The 16054-nt window shown below is 31.3% G+C and overlaps 3 protein-coding genes across 4 annotated transcripts in view; 1 reads left to right on the forward strand and 2 right to left on the reverse strand.

Annotated features, from left to right (window-relative positions):
• The window catches only part of LOC108911237 (dopamine N-acetyltransferase), a 50582-nt gene extending 41949 nt beyond the window's left edge, over positions 1-8633 (forward strand). For both annotated transcript variants that reach the window (XM_018716118.2, XM_018716117.2), the window contains exons 2-3: positions 947-1449; positions 7254-8633. In XM_018716118.2, the coding sequence (XP_018571634.1) occupies positions 968-1449; positions 7254-7452 (681 nt within the window). In that variant the 5' untranslated portion in view covers positions 947-967 and the 3' untranslated portion in view covers positions 7453-8633. The remainder of the gene's footprint in view (positions 1-946; positions 1450-7253) is intronic.
• A 95-nt stretch (positions 8634-8728) lies between these two features.
• LOC108911239 (dnaJ-like protein 60) lies at positions 8729-10081 on the reverse strand. Its single transcript, XM_018716119.1, has 5 exons — positions 9910-10081; positions 9673-9766; positions 9320-9501; positions 9018-9194; positions 8729-8927 (listed from the first exon to the last, which is right to left on the reverse strand). Exons 1-5 carry the CDS (start codon positions 9975-9977, stop codon positions 8744-8746), a joined length of 705 nt encoding a protein of 234 aa, XP_018571635.1. The 5' UTR covers positions 9978-10081; the 3' UTR covers positions 8729-8743.
• A 1615-nt stretch (positions 10082-11696) lies between these two features.
• Positions 11697-15811, reverse strand: LOC108911217 (zinc finger CCCH domain-containing protein 14). The gene is made up of 9 exons (XM_018716091.1): positions 15646-15811; positions 15540-15582; positions 15316-15480; positions 14854-15240; positions 13785-14293; positions 13118-13351; positions 12809-13058; positions 12074-12544; positions 11697-12007 (listed from the first exon to the last, which is right to left on the reverse strand). The coding sequence occupies exons 1-9, from the start codon at positions 15682-15684 to the stop codon at positions 11802-11804; spliced, it is 2304 nt and encodes a 767-aa protein (XP_018571607.1). The 5' UTR covers positions 15685-15811; the 3' UTR covers positions 11697-11801.
• Positions 15812-16054: the final 243 nt, after the last annotated feature.

The following is a 16054-nucleotide window of genomic DNA, read 5'->3' on the forward strand; positions in this document are numbered from 1 at the left end:
GAATTATTTCCTACTCCCTCTTTTACTGCTTGCTTGTAAATTACAGCTACTTCCTTAAACATCGAAACTATTGGCTATTTTCTTTTGAAAACAATGTTGTCCATTGAATAGTAAATATGTATTTTACAATTTACCTCCACGGTTTTGCTAGCACATACCCACTCTTTTCCATGACTGTTTTACATAAATGTGGCTGCATTTTCGAAGAAGGATGATCTGCGATCTGATGATGCCTGCAGGCCCAAAATCCCCGCCAACAGTGGCGCGTTGTCGATGCATTTGATTCTCAACAATCCCTCATGGATTTTCTGATCCCCAAATGCTATTATGATGAAAATGAGCGTCATGGCTGAAGATGATTTTGTTCGAAAAATCAATTCTTCAGTTCTTATGAGCCAATTGAACTTTGTAAGCATAAAGATGTATATCTGTCGTGATAATACGCTGTAGAGAGCATCTCGAAATGTCCAATCCTTGGCCATGGTGCCGAAAGAACATCGGTTCTTGGACTCTCAGTAACGTTCTCACGACTTTTTATGTTGAACGACTTGTAAATTTAAGATCCAATCTGCTTGAATTTTCCAATTAATCTGTTCACAAGTGATGAAGTTAAATAACTATTCCGACCAAATTTTGTAGCTACAAAACTTCATTATTTTTAAAAATTTTTGGTAACAAGGAAAACGCGTTATTCTTTCCTGTAGTGCTCCCTTTTTACTAACTCTAAACTGTCATGCTGTTTTTTTTTAAATAAAGATCATTTGGTGAGAATTTTAGGAATGTCTTTAGAATTAGCAATAAAGAATGTATAATTTTAAAAAATATAACTTAGGCTACGAATCTTCCTCTTATAAATTGTACCTTAAAAATATGTTATTAAAGCATAAAATGGAAAAGTTTAAATAAAATACACCGCATACCTTTAAACGGATTTTTTTTGTTACAGTCGCAATCATCAGTGGACAGTATGTCCTGCCCCTCCACTCCATCAACCCCCACCAGTCCCATAGACTACGAAATTCAATTTGCGACTGAAGAAGACAAAGAACCAATCCGAAACTTCCTACAGACATTCTTCTACAGAGACGAGCCCCTTAACAGTTACTTAAAACTGATAACGGAAGAAAAACCTCGTTGTATAGACCTCGAAAACTTCTCTTTGAAGGAAATTAACAATGGTATCAATCTAAAGGCAGTCTACAATGGAAAAATAATTGGAGTTTCATTGAACGGGATATTGGAAAAGGGATGGATCAATAAACCCGACACGTTTAAATGTAAAGATGAGAAATTTAACATAATTCTGGGCCTTCTGGATCATGTTGCTAAAGACTCTGATCCTTTTAAGAAGTTCCCTGACTGTGACAAGGCTATGACGGTAAAAATTTTGTCTGTGGATGGAACCTACAGAGGAAAGGGTATAGCTAAGGAACTGATGGCTAAAACTAGGTGTGTATATTTTTCGGTACAAAATTTTATTTCAAAATTATTTTCTCTTTCTTTTCATCCACACCTTTACATTTTATATTATGAACAAATTTCATATAACACCTAAGAATTCACATTAAAGCTTATTAAAATATGATAAGTATAAATTTAAAGGACATTTCAGGAATAATTGTCAAAATTTAAAATTTGGTAACCCAAAATAAGAAACAGAAAGTCATTTATGAAAAACTGTTCTATTGATGGTTGGAATTTGAAAAAAGATTCACACTTTCTAAAATAACTGAAGATGTTTGACGTAGTGACGAAACTTAATAATTTCTCTGATCATACGTAAATCCACTAAATCTGGATATCAATAAAATTCAGTGCTATTGTTTTTTATTTTTGTTCCTACATCAACGTAGTTATAGTCTACGGTTCGAAAAATCAATTTTTGTTTTTTAATTAGGTGTGTTGGTTCAAATTTGTTTGTTTGTGTCTGCTTTCATAGCTAAAAATATCACATTGTCACCTTTCTCACGTACCTAATACGTACGTAATAGAGATTACAAGTCTGATTTACCCCTTCTCGTGCTCTCACATAGCTTCTAACGCGTGGTATGACGTCACAACATGGTTGCCGTGCAATTTCCTGCGCTCAGTTTGTATTAATTACTTTGAGGGAGAAATTGTTGGAAAAAATTCGCATCAATAGATATGTGTATACATTCTGAATGTGAATTAAAAAATATATGCTAAATCAGGCAATTAAATATAACAAAAACAAACATGACCTAGCATTAAAGAGTACGGGTGTAAAATAATCATAGTAAAAAATCAATGTGTATAATTTTAAGGAAACCCGCCAACTGGCTCAGTGCCAGTGACGTAAATGATTAATTATTTTTTTAATAAGCCATTATTTCAGTCGGAATAAAATTTTAATGAATATATACAACGAACTATTAATGCGAAAATGAATGCTAAACGAACTACTGAGCAAAATACACCAAGTTTTCTGGAATTGAGAGAAACTACTCGGAATTAATTTGAACCGACGATATTACTGGATAAAGTAATGGCAGTAACTTTATCATTAAATTTAGGAATACGTTCAACAAGTATTTGTCTAATTTAATTAAGTATACAGGATGTTGCAGAGAAACGTGAAAATAAAGCGGTTTAGCGAAGTTTGATAAAGGAATCCATATTATATGGAAACAATAAATAATTATATTCTTTCTTGTAAAATATGCAACAGAACATTTATTAGTATTTAAGTTGAGATGGTGTGACTAACACCAAGAACATACTGCATTAATATTTTTTATCGTCAATAGACAATCATCATTATTGTGAACACGTTAGTCAATTTTTAAATCACCTGCATATAATAGCTTCGCATATACTAAATTTATTGGAAGGTAATTTATATAAAGTAGAAATAAAAAAAGGTCCTACATTTGACCCTTGTGGTATCCCAAATGTAGGTGTTATAAAAAAAGGTCCCCTACTTCCCCAATAACTACGCACTGGAATGTATTTTGGATTAAGTTATCCATGAAAAAATTATCCCTACTAAAAAAATGTCATCCCCCAAATTTTATCATTCAATATTTTATGCCAGTGAAGTTACAGGAAAAATAATACAATTGAAACTGTATCTCCGTGGGAAGCGTCCTATCAAAAATTTGTATAGGGCAAAGCTTGATTATTTTCATCGGTAGAATACGCCATTAAAGTTTGGCAAAACTTATCATTAACACCCTGTATAAAGTGATGTATAGTAATTTCTAATAATATGGAATATGGCATAATACAGCAATAGATCTTTAATTTGTAATTTCGGATGAATCACCATTGTTTAGTACTGGACAAACTCTGGCAATTTTCCACATGGTAGGCAAATTATCGTGCTAAAATTCAAATTGAAAATATGTTCTAAAGGCTGAGACAAATGTCTAATGTAGTCTTTGACCAAGAAAGGTATGTGGTCTGAGCCTATTAATAATTCTTCTTTTAGTTTTTTTAGATGCGCTAATAGTATTCAACCCATATGTAATGTTTGATAGAATAACAGCAGAGAAATTATAATGATTCAAATTATTCTTTAAAAAATTGTCAAAAGCATTAATAATATCCCGATTCCCAGGGATTCTCCTACTACTCTTCTTATTATTTTTTCTATAGAACTCAGAGACATACTATTTTATGAGCCTAAGGATTTTACAGTTTACTGAACGGACTGTTTTCTGGGTAATATTTTCACCTACTATTGTTTAAGCAAAAATTGTATACTGAAACAATTAGTATTTTTCAATAATCCAGTTTGAGCAGATGACTCTACAGTACCACACTGATATTAATCCAATTTAAAATGAAGATAATTAAGATTTCTTGTTGTGAAACGCGTTTACTTTATGCCGAGATATCCGCAGGCAGGTCAAGGTTTAATCCTGTTTCTGTAGTCGGTTCGAGCTCTCCGTATTTTCCGAAGGAAATTAATTTTCTTCCCTTTACGCGCACTTCCCTTCCTCACTGTCATTTCCCACAATTTTGCCCATTATACGAGAGCGTGAACTCCTACAAGAGATGCCATCTGGAAGGATCATTATAATTTCCACGTTATTTCCGCGATTTCTAGAACTTACAAAATTGTTACAAATCGCTACTGCTTTATACGAAATAATGGGTACCTACTTTTAAATTTAATTCAGATATTGATATTGTACGAGTATATTTATTTACTATGAGCATTAATTATATTAACATTGCTTTAGGCATGTGTTGCAATAATTAGAAGTCTGTTTCCGAAAGTAGGATGAGAACACCGCGAGAATAATAAATCAGTTGCAAAAGAATTAATATTTAACTGAAACGTACTCTGCATGCTCATTATCTTGTATCTGTAATAACTTGTTCAAGTAAAAGAGAAAAAGACGAAAGAATATCTCGATAAATTATAGCCCTTCCCTTCTATCACTTCTTACACTCTTTATTTTTTTTTAACAATATACTACGGGTTTACTAATTATAAGTGAAAAATTAATGAGTAAATTACATTTCAAAGACAACGAAGTTACAGCCGAATCCAACATTTTCGCGTTGTGGTGACCCTGTACCTATACTACAAATTTATAAACATAGAACATGCTTTTAATTTGAATGAGTGCCAGCCAGACTTTTATTATGGTTGTATTTCAACGATTACGAAATGAGAACCGTAAACAAAAGTTTTACAGGAAGGGAATCGATAGAAATGGTCGTATACAGGGTGTAACTAAAACGGTGGAAAATTAATCGAGAAGCGATTACACATTTTTCACTATTACAATTTTATCACATTTTTTTGCTTTAAAAATAACTTGTCTATACTAAAAATGATAAACAGATTATTAATTTTTCCTTAAAAAAAAGAAGGTAATCATTCTAGTTACTATTTTCGAGGTGTTAATACATTTCCGGACATATACTGACAAGAATTTGTTGACTATTGTTGCAAGTCTGTAAAACCCTCCAGGGACACCCTGTATAAATCGTGCAGCACCTAACCTTAAGCTACATGTTAACTGTAAGGAAACATTTCAAAGATTGTTTTTGAGGAGCATAACAAATACCAGTTCAACCTGCACATCTTGACCTATTACCCAGTAGCAATAAATGTTTTATTCATGTGTCTTATCGTTGCTAAATATTAGGTTTCACTACCCGCTTCTACATAAACAAATACATCTTACCACATGGCAGCTAGATTTTTTTGATCATTTGATTTATATTAACATGTGAGAATCCCATTTATATATAACGCGGAGATGACTAATTCGTTGGATAAACAACACTGATAAAATTTTGCAAAATTAGGACAAGTTTAAATTTGTTTTTTCCTGAAACAGTTGTGATATTTATTTTCTCAAAATATACGAAACTAAGCTAAAAATGAGATTATCCGTTCCCGTCATCGATAGTCGTTTGAAGTATCTCGTGAAGTCAATTTACTGTATAAATTACATTTATTGCCCTGTTCTAGCAAGGAAAGTTCGTTATTAGTTACGTACAGCTCAAAATCGATTCCCGGAGCTATAAACTTTGTAATTAAAAAGGGACATTAGACAGGAGATTAATTTTCTTAATAGCATTTCCACGTTGGATGCCTGTTATAAAAGAAAATTAATACTTCAGTCTCAATTTATATACTTAAATGCAACTCTAATTTATTTGTTATTTACGATTTTTCTGCGAACAGAAACAGAAACATTCCAGCCAGACTTATTGCATTCTCTTTGTATTCACATAAAACGCCTAACCCAAATATTTTACATTCCGTATCTGTAATAATTCACACCAGATAATAAATCATATTACATGCATTTATACCACTTCTGATTATAGATATAAAAGTTAAAAAAATATATTAACAGGTTCTTTCTTGCATTTAATTTTCTGTTATGATGCACATCCTCAAAGTCTTAAGCTTTTAATGAACAAATATATATTCAAATTTGGTGTGGTGCAATTCATAGTAGCTACTTAGGTGCAAAATCTAACACAAACACTAGTCAGTAACATAGAAGTTCTGAAGGGTTTCAGTTGCCAAAAAAAATTTAAAAAATTTCATACAATACTTCAAAGGTTTTTGGTTTTAAAATGGTGCCTTCGGAGTTTTTTGCATAGAATTTAAAAATTTGTACAAAAATTATGTCATATTGTGCGCAAAAGACCATAGATAAAAATTACAATAAATTTAAAGTTTTTACACAAATCCCCAATTCTTGCCAAATTAGAACAAATTACGTGATTTTCGTCTATGATACGCTGCTGACGAGCACCTAACATTGTCATAAATTTTGGACATACATAGGCTAACAAATGTAATGCTCGAAGATGATCCGTACTGACTACGCTTCAGGTGAAACGGCAATATAAATTCTTTAAATATCTTGTATCACTAGAGATGGAACCGTTTTCAATTTAAGAGTTCGGGGTTTTCGGTGTGTTCGTCGTAAACAAATAAATAAACAAGTATAGGTATAAATAAAAATAAATAAATTTGCGTATTTTATCAGCGAAGTTTTTTTGTCCCTTGGCGCGTATTAGAATATTAAAACACGTATACACGAAGCAAACGCGAAACCAATAAATGCCGTTATTACCGGTTTCGTATGGTACGCTGTAGCGAAAGGCCGACGCGACGGCTATGATCATCCGACCGAGTCCCGAACTCTATTAATTATTTATGCAAGATGTCAGATAATCCCCATTATCGAGTATTGAGAATATCCGAAATTAACTGAAGCCACAGATGTACACATTGAACTTTACCATTATTGTACACTTCTAACGATACATTATTCTGGATTCAGTGCAGGAATGCATTAATATATACTGATCAAACGTAAAAAAAATAATTATTATTGCAAACCGCAACACAACCTTGTCTTATATTTATTACCTTAGCAGGTAATGGTAGTGTCCATGAGCGCCGTTTAGGGGTAGCAAGGGAGGACAGTTCCTTCCTTGCCTCCTAGAAGATACCAAAACAAAAACAGGAACAGTAGATACAGAAAAAAATTCTGTACTGCGATTTCTATAGTAACACCAAGTCATTGTTCAATTGGTCTAATTGTAAGTCTAAATTGTAGGTATGTTGTATATGTTTGCGGGTGTGTATATTTTTTGTTTTGTATGTATGTACGTTATTCAATTTAAAAATTGAAGTCTCACTCAACAACATACAGATGCTATTATAAAAATTTATATTTTTTCACGAAAAACTAGTATCAATTATGTACTTATAAGCTTTTCAAACATTTCTCTTTTTGTTTCAGAGAAATTGCAAAGGAACACGGATGTGGTTTTATGACAGTAGACTGTACAAGTCACTTTACAGCCTGTGCGTTGAAGAAATTGGGCTTCGACCTCCACTACTCTCTGAAATATTCCGATTACAAAGTTAACGGAGAAGTTGTATTAAAGCCTGCATCTCCCCATGTTGCTGTTACCGTATATACACAAAAAATCGATTAAAAAGTATATTAAAATTTAAAAACCATATAGAAGTCATATCCAATCAACATACAGTCAAGATATCCCTATTAATGATTCTTCTATCTGATATGCTATTATCAGTAATATAGCAGATATGATTTATTATTTCGCAATTAGCCAAAAGTATGTGCCAAATTGCTTTATACAAATGTAAATCATAAAATTCGTTCAATTCCAGATGAATGGAACATTTTATTAAAATGTAATAATAATCGTGCAATGTCATTTTTAACACATAGGAAATAGTCAAAATGTTTCAACGTTATACATTTGTCAGTAAGAATTTAAAATTAGAAAGTCGTTTTTGATTATAAAAAATTATAGGACACTTATATCTGTTTACGGTTCCATCTCATGTAAAGCGATTTCATGGAACAGGGGATAATGTACATTGGAAAACTTGTAAAGGACAAATATTTTTAATTTTCCATTAATATTCATTGTAAAACATTTGGGTATGTGGAAATAGTTACTCAACATTTAGTTACATGTTGAATTATTTGTGATAAAAAATGAAAGTAATTTCATAAAAAATATGTTTTCCAGCATTAGTTAAAAAACTTTTTTTTCTTATCGTCTAAGTAATAATTATTTCATACAATTTCCATGAAATTAAGTAATCCGTTTTTATTTGTATTCTTAAAGAGATAATATGTTACTAATTGCTGTATTAAACAGCAGTAAATACAAGTGCACAAAAACATACTGTAATGCAGAATTTATTCAAGTAATGAAACTTTTTTCTTAATTATTTATTTTTACAAAAATTAAGCACCAAGAAAAATATGTTTTAAAATTCTATAAAGCACAAACTCATCTATAAATTAAGTGGGTGTTCAAAATTTAAAATTTTACGTTCAATTAGCAATTTATTGCATAATACAAAACATTCCAATTTTTTTCTAATTTTTCTAATTTGGTACAAATTACGCAGTATTGGTCCCAGTGCGTAGAAAGTGAAAGCAGTTATTGACTGATGACACCTTACTCTAAATAAGTGATTGTTGTACATGTGACTGAGAAAGTCAAATAAATGTAAATTTTGAAGTACAAATCGTAGATAGTTTTTAGTGATTAAGAACAATTTATAAAATTTGTTACGTTTTGCTATTCTAAGTGTAAAATGTGTTACATATATAAATAAATTTATGTTATTTATACCTCAAATTATTTTTATGAACCTATTATAACTGAAATCGGAAGGGATCAGTTTTACTAAACGAGTCCATTTTATTCTGTTTATCTTGCTTGATTAACATTGGCAAGGGGGTTATAATGAAATACTGAAATATGTTTTATCTTTGTATTTTAAATTATCTGCAAATTTCTGTTTCAAAATTTCTAATTGCTTTTCATTTCCATTTAACGCAGCTGCTTCTCGAACTTGCTTCAGTGAGTCTTGTGCAGAATTTGATCTTTTAATTAGTTCATCTCTCTTGAACGTTAATGAATGCCTGCAATATTGAAAACGATAACAATTAAATCCAAAATTAATAATAAATATGAAAGCCTTCGTCTAATTTTCAGTATATTTAAAAAATTACCTTATTGCCAAGACCTGAAGACTCACTACAATTGTCGTTACTGTTAAACAAAAAATAACCACTGTTAAATTTGATACTCTTTTCAATCCCTTAATTCCGTAGTAGTAAGGCTCATTTTCATATTTTTTATCATCCGCTTTGTTCCTGTTGATGTAAAATGATGGATCTTTCCAAGGGCTGCAATTAGTAATAAAAAGGACCAAATATATACATAAAGAAAAAATTATATAAATTTTCATTTAACAAAAATTATCTGACCATTTATAAAAACATATTTGGAAATATGAAATTAAAAACCGTACTCAGATCCGAATTGTTCTTTGTAGGGAACCCTAATTTCATTCCTGTAAGAAACTCCTTCAGGTGGTCCTAAACCCAAGTCATAAAGTCGTCTCGACTCTGTTTTGCTTAAAACTTCATAAGCCTTATTTATTTCCAAAAATCTTTTATGAGCATCTTTACTTTTATTTACATCCGGGTGACTCTAAAAATAAGAAATAATATGAAATTAAATACAATATGGTCTAAATGAGTGAAATTGATGAAATTTTCGGAATATAATCCAAAACTAATAAAAGTTATTTAATTATCTCCGTTATATAAATCGCACAACAAAATTAAGAATTGTGGGATATAATAAAGTTAAGGTACCTACCTCTTTCGACAATTTAATAAATGATTCCTTTATTTCTTTTGCTGAACATGTTCGAGATAAATTTAAAACATCATAGTGGTTACCTAATACTTTGCTGAAAAGTAATATATTTTATGTAGAAATTACTATATTGTTATATTATAACACTAATCTTAAAACTTCCATAGCCAAAATATATATTTTTTTAGATTTTCTCTATTTATTCCTAACCTACAATGTTGGAATGTATATATGTACCTAGAAAAATATTTAAAGATGTTTGGATTAATATACTGTAATAATGTAGAACATAATGTAAGAGACATGCTAATTTCACTTAGAATTTTGAATCATTTTAAAATTAAATTTTAGATATTTACTGTGACGACTTCTATGACCTTGGGCAACATGATAATGAATGACAGAAATGACAGAATTGACAGTTTGTCATTTATTATATCTGACACTCGGACCATAGATAAGTGACTGCAATAGACAATTACTTCACTGCAAGCAGCAAGAATATAAATGAGGGATGGATCGTTCACAACAGAAATAGTTCTCTTGTGTTCAGATCTGATAAGAAAGAACAAGAATTTTTATTTCATCCGTAGATATTAATAAATATATCTAGTTTTACATCTATTTATACTTTCCAGAGAGAAAAACACCTTTCTCTCCAGTGCAGGCACATGATTGGCTAACGCAACTCCCTCTTAATATTCAAATCAAATGACTTGAGAGAGAGAGAGAGAATAGAGCTAGTACCGAAATTATCTCCCTTTCTCTCTTCAGTAGCTACACTTTTTAACATGCTGTGCGCCTCCATGTAGTATATGCTCTAAGATTATATCTGTACCAGTGGTGTAAATATATGATCCCTTTTCTTTTAGCCATGATTTCGGAATCATAACGCGTTACGATCCGATAGAAACCAATCAGGTCATTTAAGACCAACTCAAACGTCAAATTTATACTATAATTCACACCACACACCACACCATAAATAAGAGAATTTAAGTTGAAACTTATAATTTCCACACTTGCATATTCAGGAATGCAGCTGAGCTCGCCCTCTGGCGGTGACAACTGACAAGTGATACTAGCGAAACAAGGTAAACATTTCTTGTGTGACATTACTGACATTTCGTATTCGTTTTGTATTTTATTTAAAACTGTGTTTAGTGTTCGTTTTTTGAACACTGTTATTTTAAGAAAATAGTGTGAGGAAAACTTCAGCAATTATGGATAGAAAGAAGAAACTGTCAAACTATTATTGTTCAGTTCAAGGTTGCTCTTCATGATCCAAGAAAAATCCAGAATTAAGTTTTCATCAAACCATTGAAGAAATTTGCAAAATATTGCCAATAGATAATACTCCCTGAATTTCATGAGGGTTGTTAGTAAGTAAGGGCACTAGTTTGCAGACACAATATAAATTTCTAAATTTAAATTAACTGCCCAATTTTCCCATATAGTACTGCATGATCAGCGTTAAAAACTGCCTCTCCTGATATACAACGAGAGTTTTCGTTGGCATATATGTAAATAGGATATGTATTCCACAACGGATAAGTTCATAGTTATAACCTAATAAAATGTATATTAAATTGTAATGCTAGAGACAAATAAAGTAGACATAAATACTTGCCCAAAAATTTATTTATGAAATATGTGAAACCTATAAAATAACACAAAAGTCAAATAACCGTAGTTTGATAACCAAATTACTAATAATAATGGCAAATAAGACAAATGTTCAGATGAATGTGTAAATACGAACGGCAATATCAAGATTACCTCGTCTCAGAACTTCCTGCTTTCGCCACTTGGTGTGCTTGCATCTTAAAAATTATCGCGGATAGTATGAATTGAACGAGTTATATTTTTATTATTACTCTATAGCAAGGTAGGTAATTAAAATATTTATATACTGATAATTTTTTTAATTCTAAAGATACTGTAACAATATTGTGAGAAAAATGAAAAATTACCAATTTGCAAAAATTATTATTTTTAATAAAATGTTTAAAGCATTACGCCAATGAATAAAACACGCTGAACTTACTTAATAGATATATATATATTTCAAATATGTAATTTATATTACATAATAAAATAATGAGCTATAACTGAAAAAATCCATCAAATTACTTGGATCGCCAGATCAAGCTACTTTTACTTGAAATAAAATGTGAAAAATTACAATCTGACTGATTCTTGCAATATTTACCAAATTTACATGGTTTTGGATGAAAAAATTGACAGTTACTGTTGGTGCAATTAGGAAAAAATTTACAAGTCTGAAGTCCCAACGGCGCCAATTTAGCAGAAGCTCCCGATGAAGTTCTCGATACTAGAATGAAAATTGGTAAAAATTGTTTACACACATTTAGGGTAAAATAAAGACGATTTGACTTACTTAACTTGGCAGGGGCTGCATGACTGTAAGGACATTCCCTCTTTGTGCAGGCACTTCCAAATTTGCAATTAGGATGCAAATACAGACATTTTTCTCGAAATTTGCAGAGAGGAAACATTTCGCAGGGACTGCTGGGATGAACAAATTCACACTTGTCCCCTTGCCGGCAATTCGGCCAATATTTACATCTCTCTTTATTTTTAACAGAAAGAGAGGGATGTACTATGGGAAGTTTGTCCGGTATATTGGGTTTACTGTTAACTGGAGAAGTAGAAACCTTGTCGAAAATGATAGGAGAAGGAGACTTCTTGATATCAAGCCTAGATTTTACTGGCAGTTTTAAGGGAACTCCGGGCGACGTTTTTCTGTCCAATCTATCTTTAATAGATGACTTGGGTTCACTGAATTTTTTTTCGATCCCGTCAAGTGTAACGATAAATTGTTGATGAATTTCAGCGTTATCTTTTAGATCTGTAAAAAAATGTTTAATACATCATTACAACGTTACCAGATTATAAAAAAAAAATATTTAAAATCGGAGCTAATAATAGTTGCCGATATTAAACAACAATGCGTGTGCCGACTTGGCATTTACGGTTAAACACTGATCATGAAATCACTAAATGATGTGTCAAAGATAAGACTTTATGTTAAAGGTGGCAATTGCACCCCATTTTCATTCAATTCAGTTATAAATTTTACACTTATGGTAAACAATAAATGAATGAATCTTACCCCCTGATAATCGATGAGAAGGTATATACTTCGGCGTCTCTTTTGGGCATTCTTTAATAGGCTTAGGTATATACTCCTCCTCACTTTTTCCATCACCTTCACTGTTATTCGCTTTACTTTGTGAGGCATGAGAGAGAATTAAATGCTTCAGTTTATTCTTTTCCCTTTGCGAAAACTTTCTCATAACCGGAGCTTCCTCTTCTACATTTTTTTCACTGTCCCTTGTTACCTCCGAATTCAAAGAAATGGACTGAAATTTAAACGTTCCGTTAAGAAATATGCAAAAGTTTTGGCTTTTAAAAAATATACCTTCGAGTGAGATCCCACATGTGGTGTTTGGGCCACACTTCTTTGAGCTTCAGCCACCGCTTTTAGAAGAAGGTTCTTATTAGGCTGTGGTGTTCCAGATGGGATAATACGGGGTTTTACTTGGACCATGCTCCTTACTTCTCGTGTTTTCAATTCATTTTCGGGTTCTGGCTCGTCCGGTTCTTTTACAGGTACAGAAACCTTTGACATTACGCCAAGTCTACTTAGAATTCCCTAAATAATTAGAAATTACTATTTAACGTAAATATTGCTATTTACCTTTATTGCATCGTTTATAAAAAATTCCTCTTCCATATGAATATTTTTTGAAAAATGCTCTCTTTTTAAAATAAGCAGTGTTAAAGATAAAATAAAAAAAATTTTTTCAATACTAGCATAGATAACAGTGGCAGCTTGTGGCTATTATTAATTTATTAAAGAAAAATACTATTACATATTCTTGAGTCTGATGTTATAAATACTATTTTTACAAAAAAAAGTTGTTATTTCCTTTTTGTCATTCATAAACAGGCAGTAAATATGCTGATTTAATAAAGATACCAAATATTCCACTTCTTGAAAATAATTTGAGAGTTCATAACGAATGTCTAAAGAATAAACGCGCTTAAAATTTTATTTCATCAATTGAATTGAAATAAATACTCACTTCCTTCCTTAGGCTAGACCTAGTACCAACAGATCTATCTCTGTTCCTATCCCTGGACCTATCTCTTCTTCTTTCTTCAGAAGAACTCCTCCGAGAGTCATTTTCTCTCCTACTTCTATCTGTTCTGTATTCTTTCCTCCTTCTCCAGTCTCTTAGCCTTTCCTCATTCTTTTTATCACTAGAATATTTCAGAAAAGGTTCTTCCTCTTTTCTAAATTCGGATAAACTTATCCTAGTTTTCAACGGATTTATATTTAAATTATCATTTGGTCTGCTACCTAATCTTTTTAATATTGATATTTTTCTAGGAGGACTTTCTTCCTCAAAAGTAATACGTTTATGCTCAGTTTTCTTCTCAAAACTTGTATTACTAATTGTAGGTTCCTCGGCTACAGATAAACCGGTTTCTTCATTTTTACTTACTCTATCGTTTTCATCGTCAAGTTCACTTTGAATATATGTCAAAGTCTTAGGATTATTAATTTTCTTCTGTTTATTCCTTTGCCCATCTAAGGACAGGATGTTATAATCATTTTATATCATTGACATACACACATGTAATTTAATTGCAAATGATTTCTATTCTACAGAGTATTCAAATGGAGTCAAATGGGTCAAATATCACCAATGTTTTCTACTATGAATGTCAAGGGTGGGTTGTTCAAATAAAATTTTGTCAAAAAATGCTTCATTGCCGAGATACCGAGGGCTGAAATTTAAATCACCAGGTACAAAAATTCAGTGGTGTGCAAACTGCATACTTGGAACCCTTGGAAGAGGGGAAAATAGAATCATTTTATATTACAATATTATCATCGTAGGTAGTTACAATTTTAACCATTAATGTTTTTTTGCACAAACACCGAATTCCCAGTCAGATCTGAACATTTGGAAACCGTTGAGGACTTTTGCAGAAACAAACCTTTCTAGGATTCTACTTACACTGAATATTTTACTAAATACAAACAAAAAACTCATATTTGTTGAAATACTCGTCATAAATTTGTTATTTTCAATAATATGAAATTAATACAACAAACAATTTTTTGCAGTTCATTTAATTACTCACCTCTTTCAGACTTAATTTCAGGAAGTTCTTCTTCTATATCGCTGTCAACTAATAATCCAAGCCTACTCTTAACACTTTTTATCTTTCTTTCGATCTCCTGCAGGTCTTTTTCACTAGAGATGTTATTAACTTGTGATAGCAAGGGAATATCAAAAATATCATTATTATTACTACTACTACTTTCATTCACAACAGTTATTTTTCTTTGTTCAGACAGTCGATTTGAATTAACTGGTAAATTATCCGTTAATGAATCAGTATGCTCCATTTCCGTGTTTATAATTCGTTCTTTTCTTTCTTTAATCGATACCAAATCTTTCTTCTCTTTTTTAACTTTAACATCAGGTGCCTCTGTCAATTTTCTCTTAGTAACCTTCTTATAAACCTCTGAAATATAAAAGTATTAAGATATTACTCATATCCTTCAAACAATAATTAAGTCTCTTTTAAGTAACAACTTACCTGGATTTGTAACCGTAACTTCCTTTAACTTCTTTAACACAATGTGCAACCAGTCAACAAAGGTTGAAGTTTTAGTAGATAAAAACAAATTCAAGTCCTCGTTCATTTGTGATTTTGTTCGTTTATTCGCTACCATTACCATAATATAATCAGGTAATTCATCATCTAAAAATATAATCGACTGATTACAAAACAATGCATAAATAAAATGTTATAGATCTTACCTACATAGCAATTAAGTTCTAAAAGTTTTGCTTTGATTGCAGACTGAAAATAAATTATTAAATATATATAGCTAACCTTAAAACGATTATGGAAAAAAACACTCACTCTCATTTTTTGCCCGACTTCCGCCCCTATGCTGTCCATTTTGTTTTATAATTTCAGGAAATAATTCTAATAATTTTATCAATAAATATAAGCATAAGTAATATATTAATACGTTCTTATAAACATCCAAAAATATGCGTTTTCAGTTCCAATTTATCAGACATCAAACAAGGTTGGTTTTGGTTACAACGATTAGTGTTAGGTTACACGTTAAGCTGGTTAATGGTCACATTGGTCACTCTCCCCAGTAAAATAACCAAACTCCTTTTTTACATTATCTTAAAAACTGATAGAAATATACATTCGAAAAGAAAGAAAAGTTCCTGTAGTTTATTAAGACATGGATACCCATTTATTGATCGATAAATATACTGGTAAAATTGGTTCATGCTGGTTTATAGAAATTAAA

Source organism: Anoplophora glabripennis, unplaced genomic scaffold (genome assembly GCF_000390285.2).
Source record: "Anoplophora glabripennis isolate ALB-LARVAE unplaced genomic scaffold, Agla_2.0 scaffold270, whole genome shotgun sequence".
NCBI lineage: Eukaryota > Metazoa > Arthropoda > Insecta > Coleoptera > Cerambycidae > Anoplophora > Anoplophora glabripennis.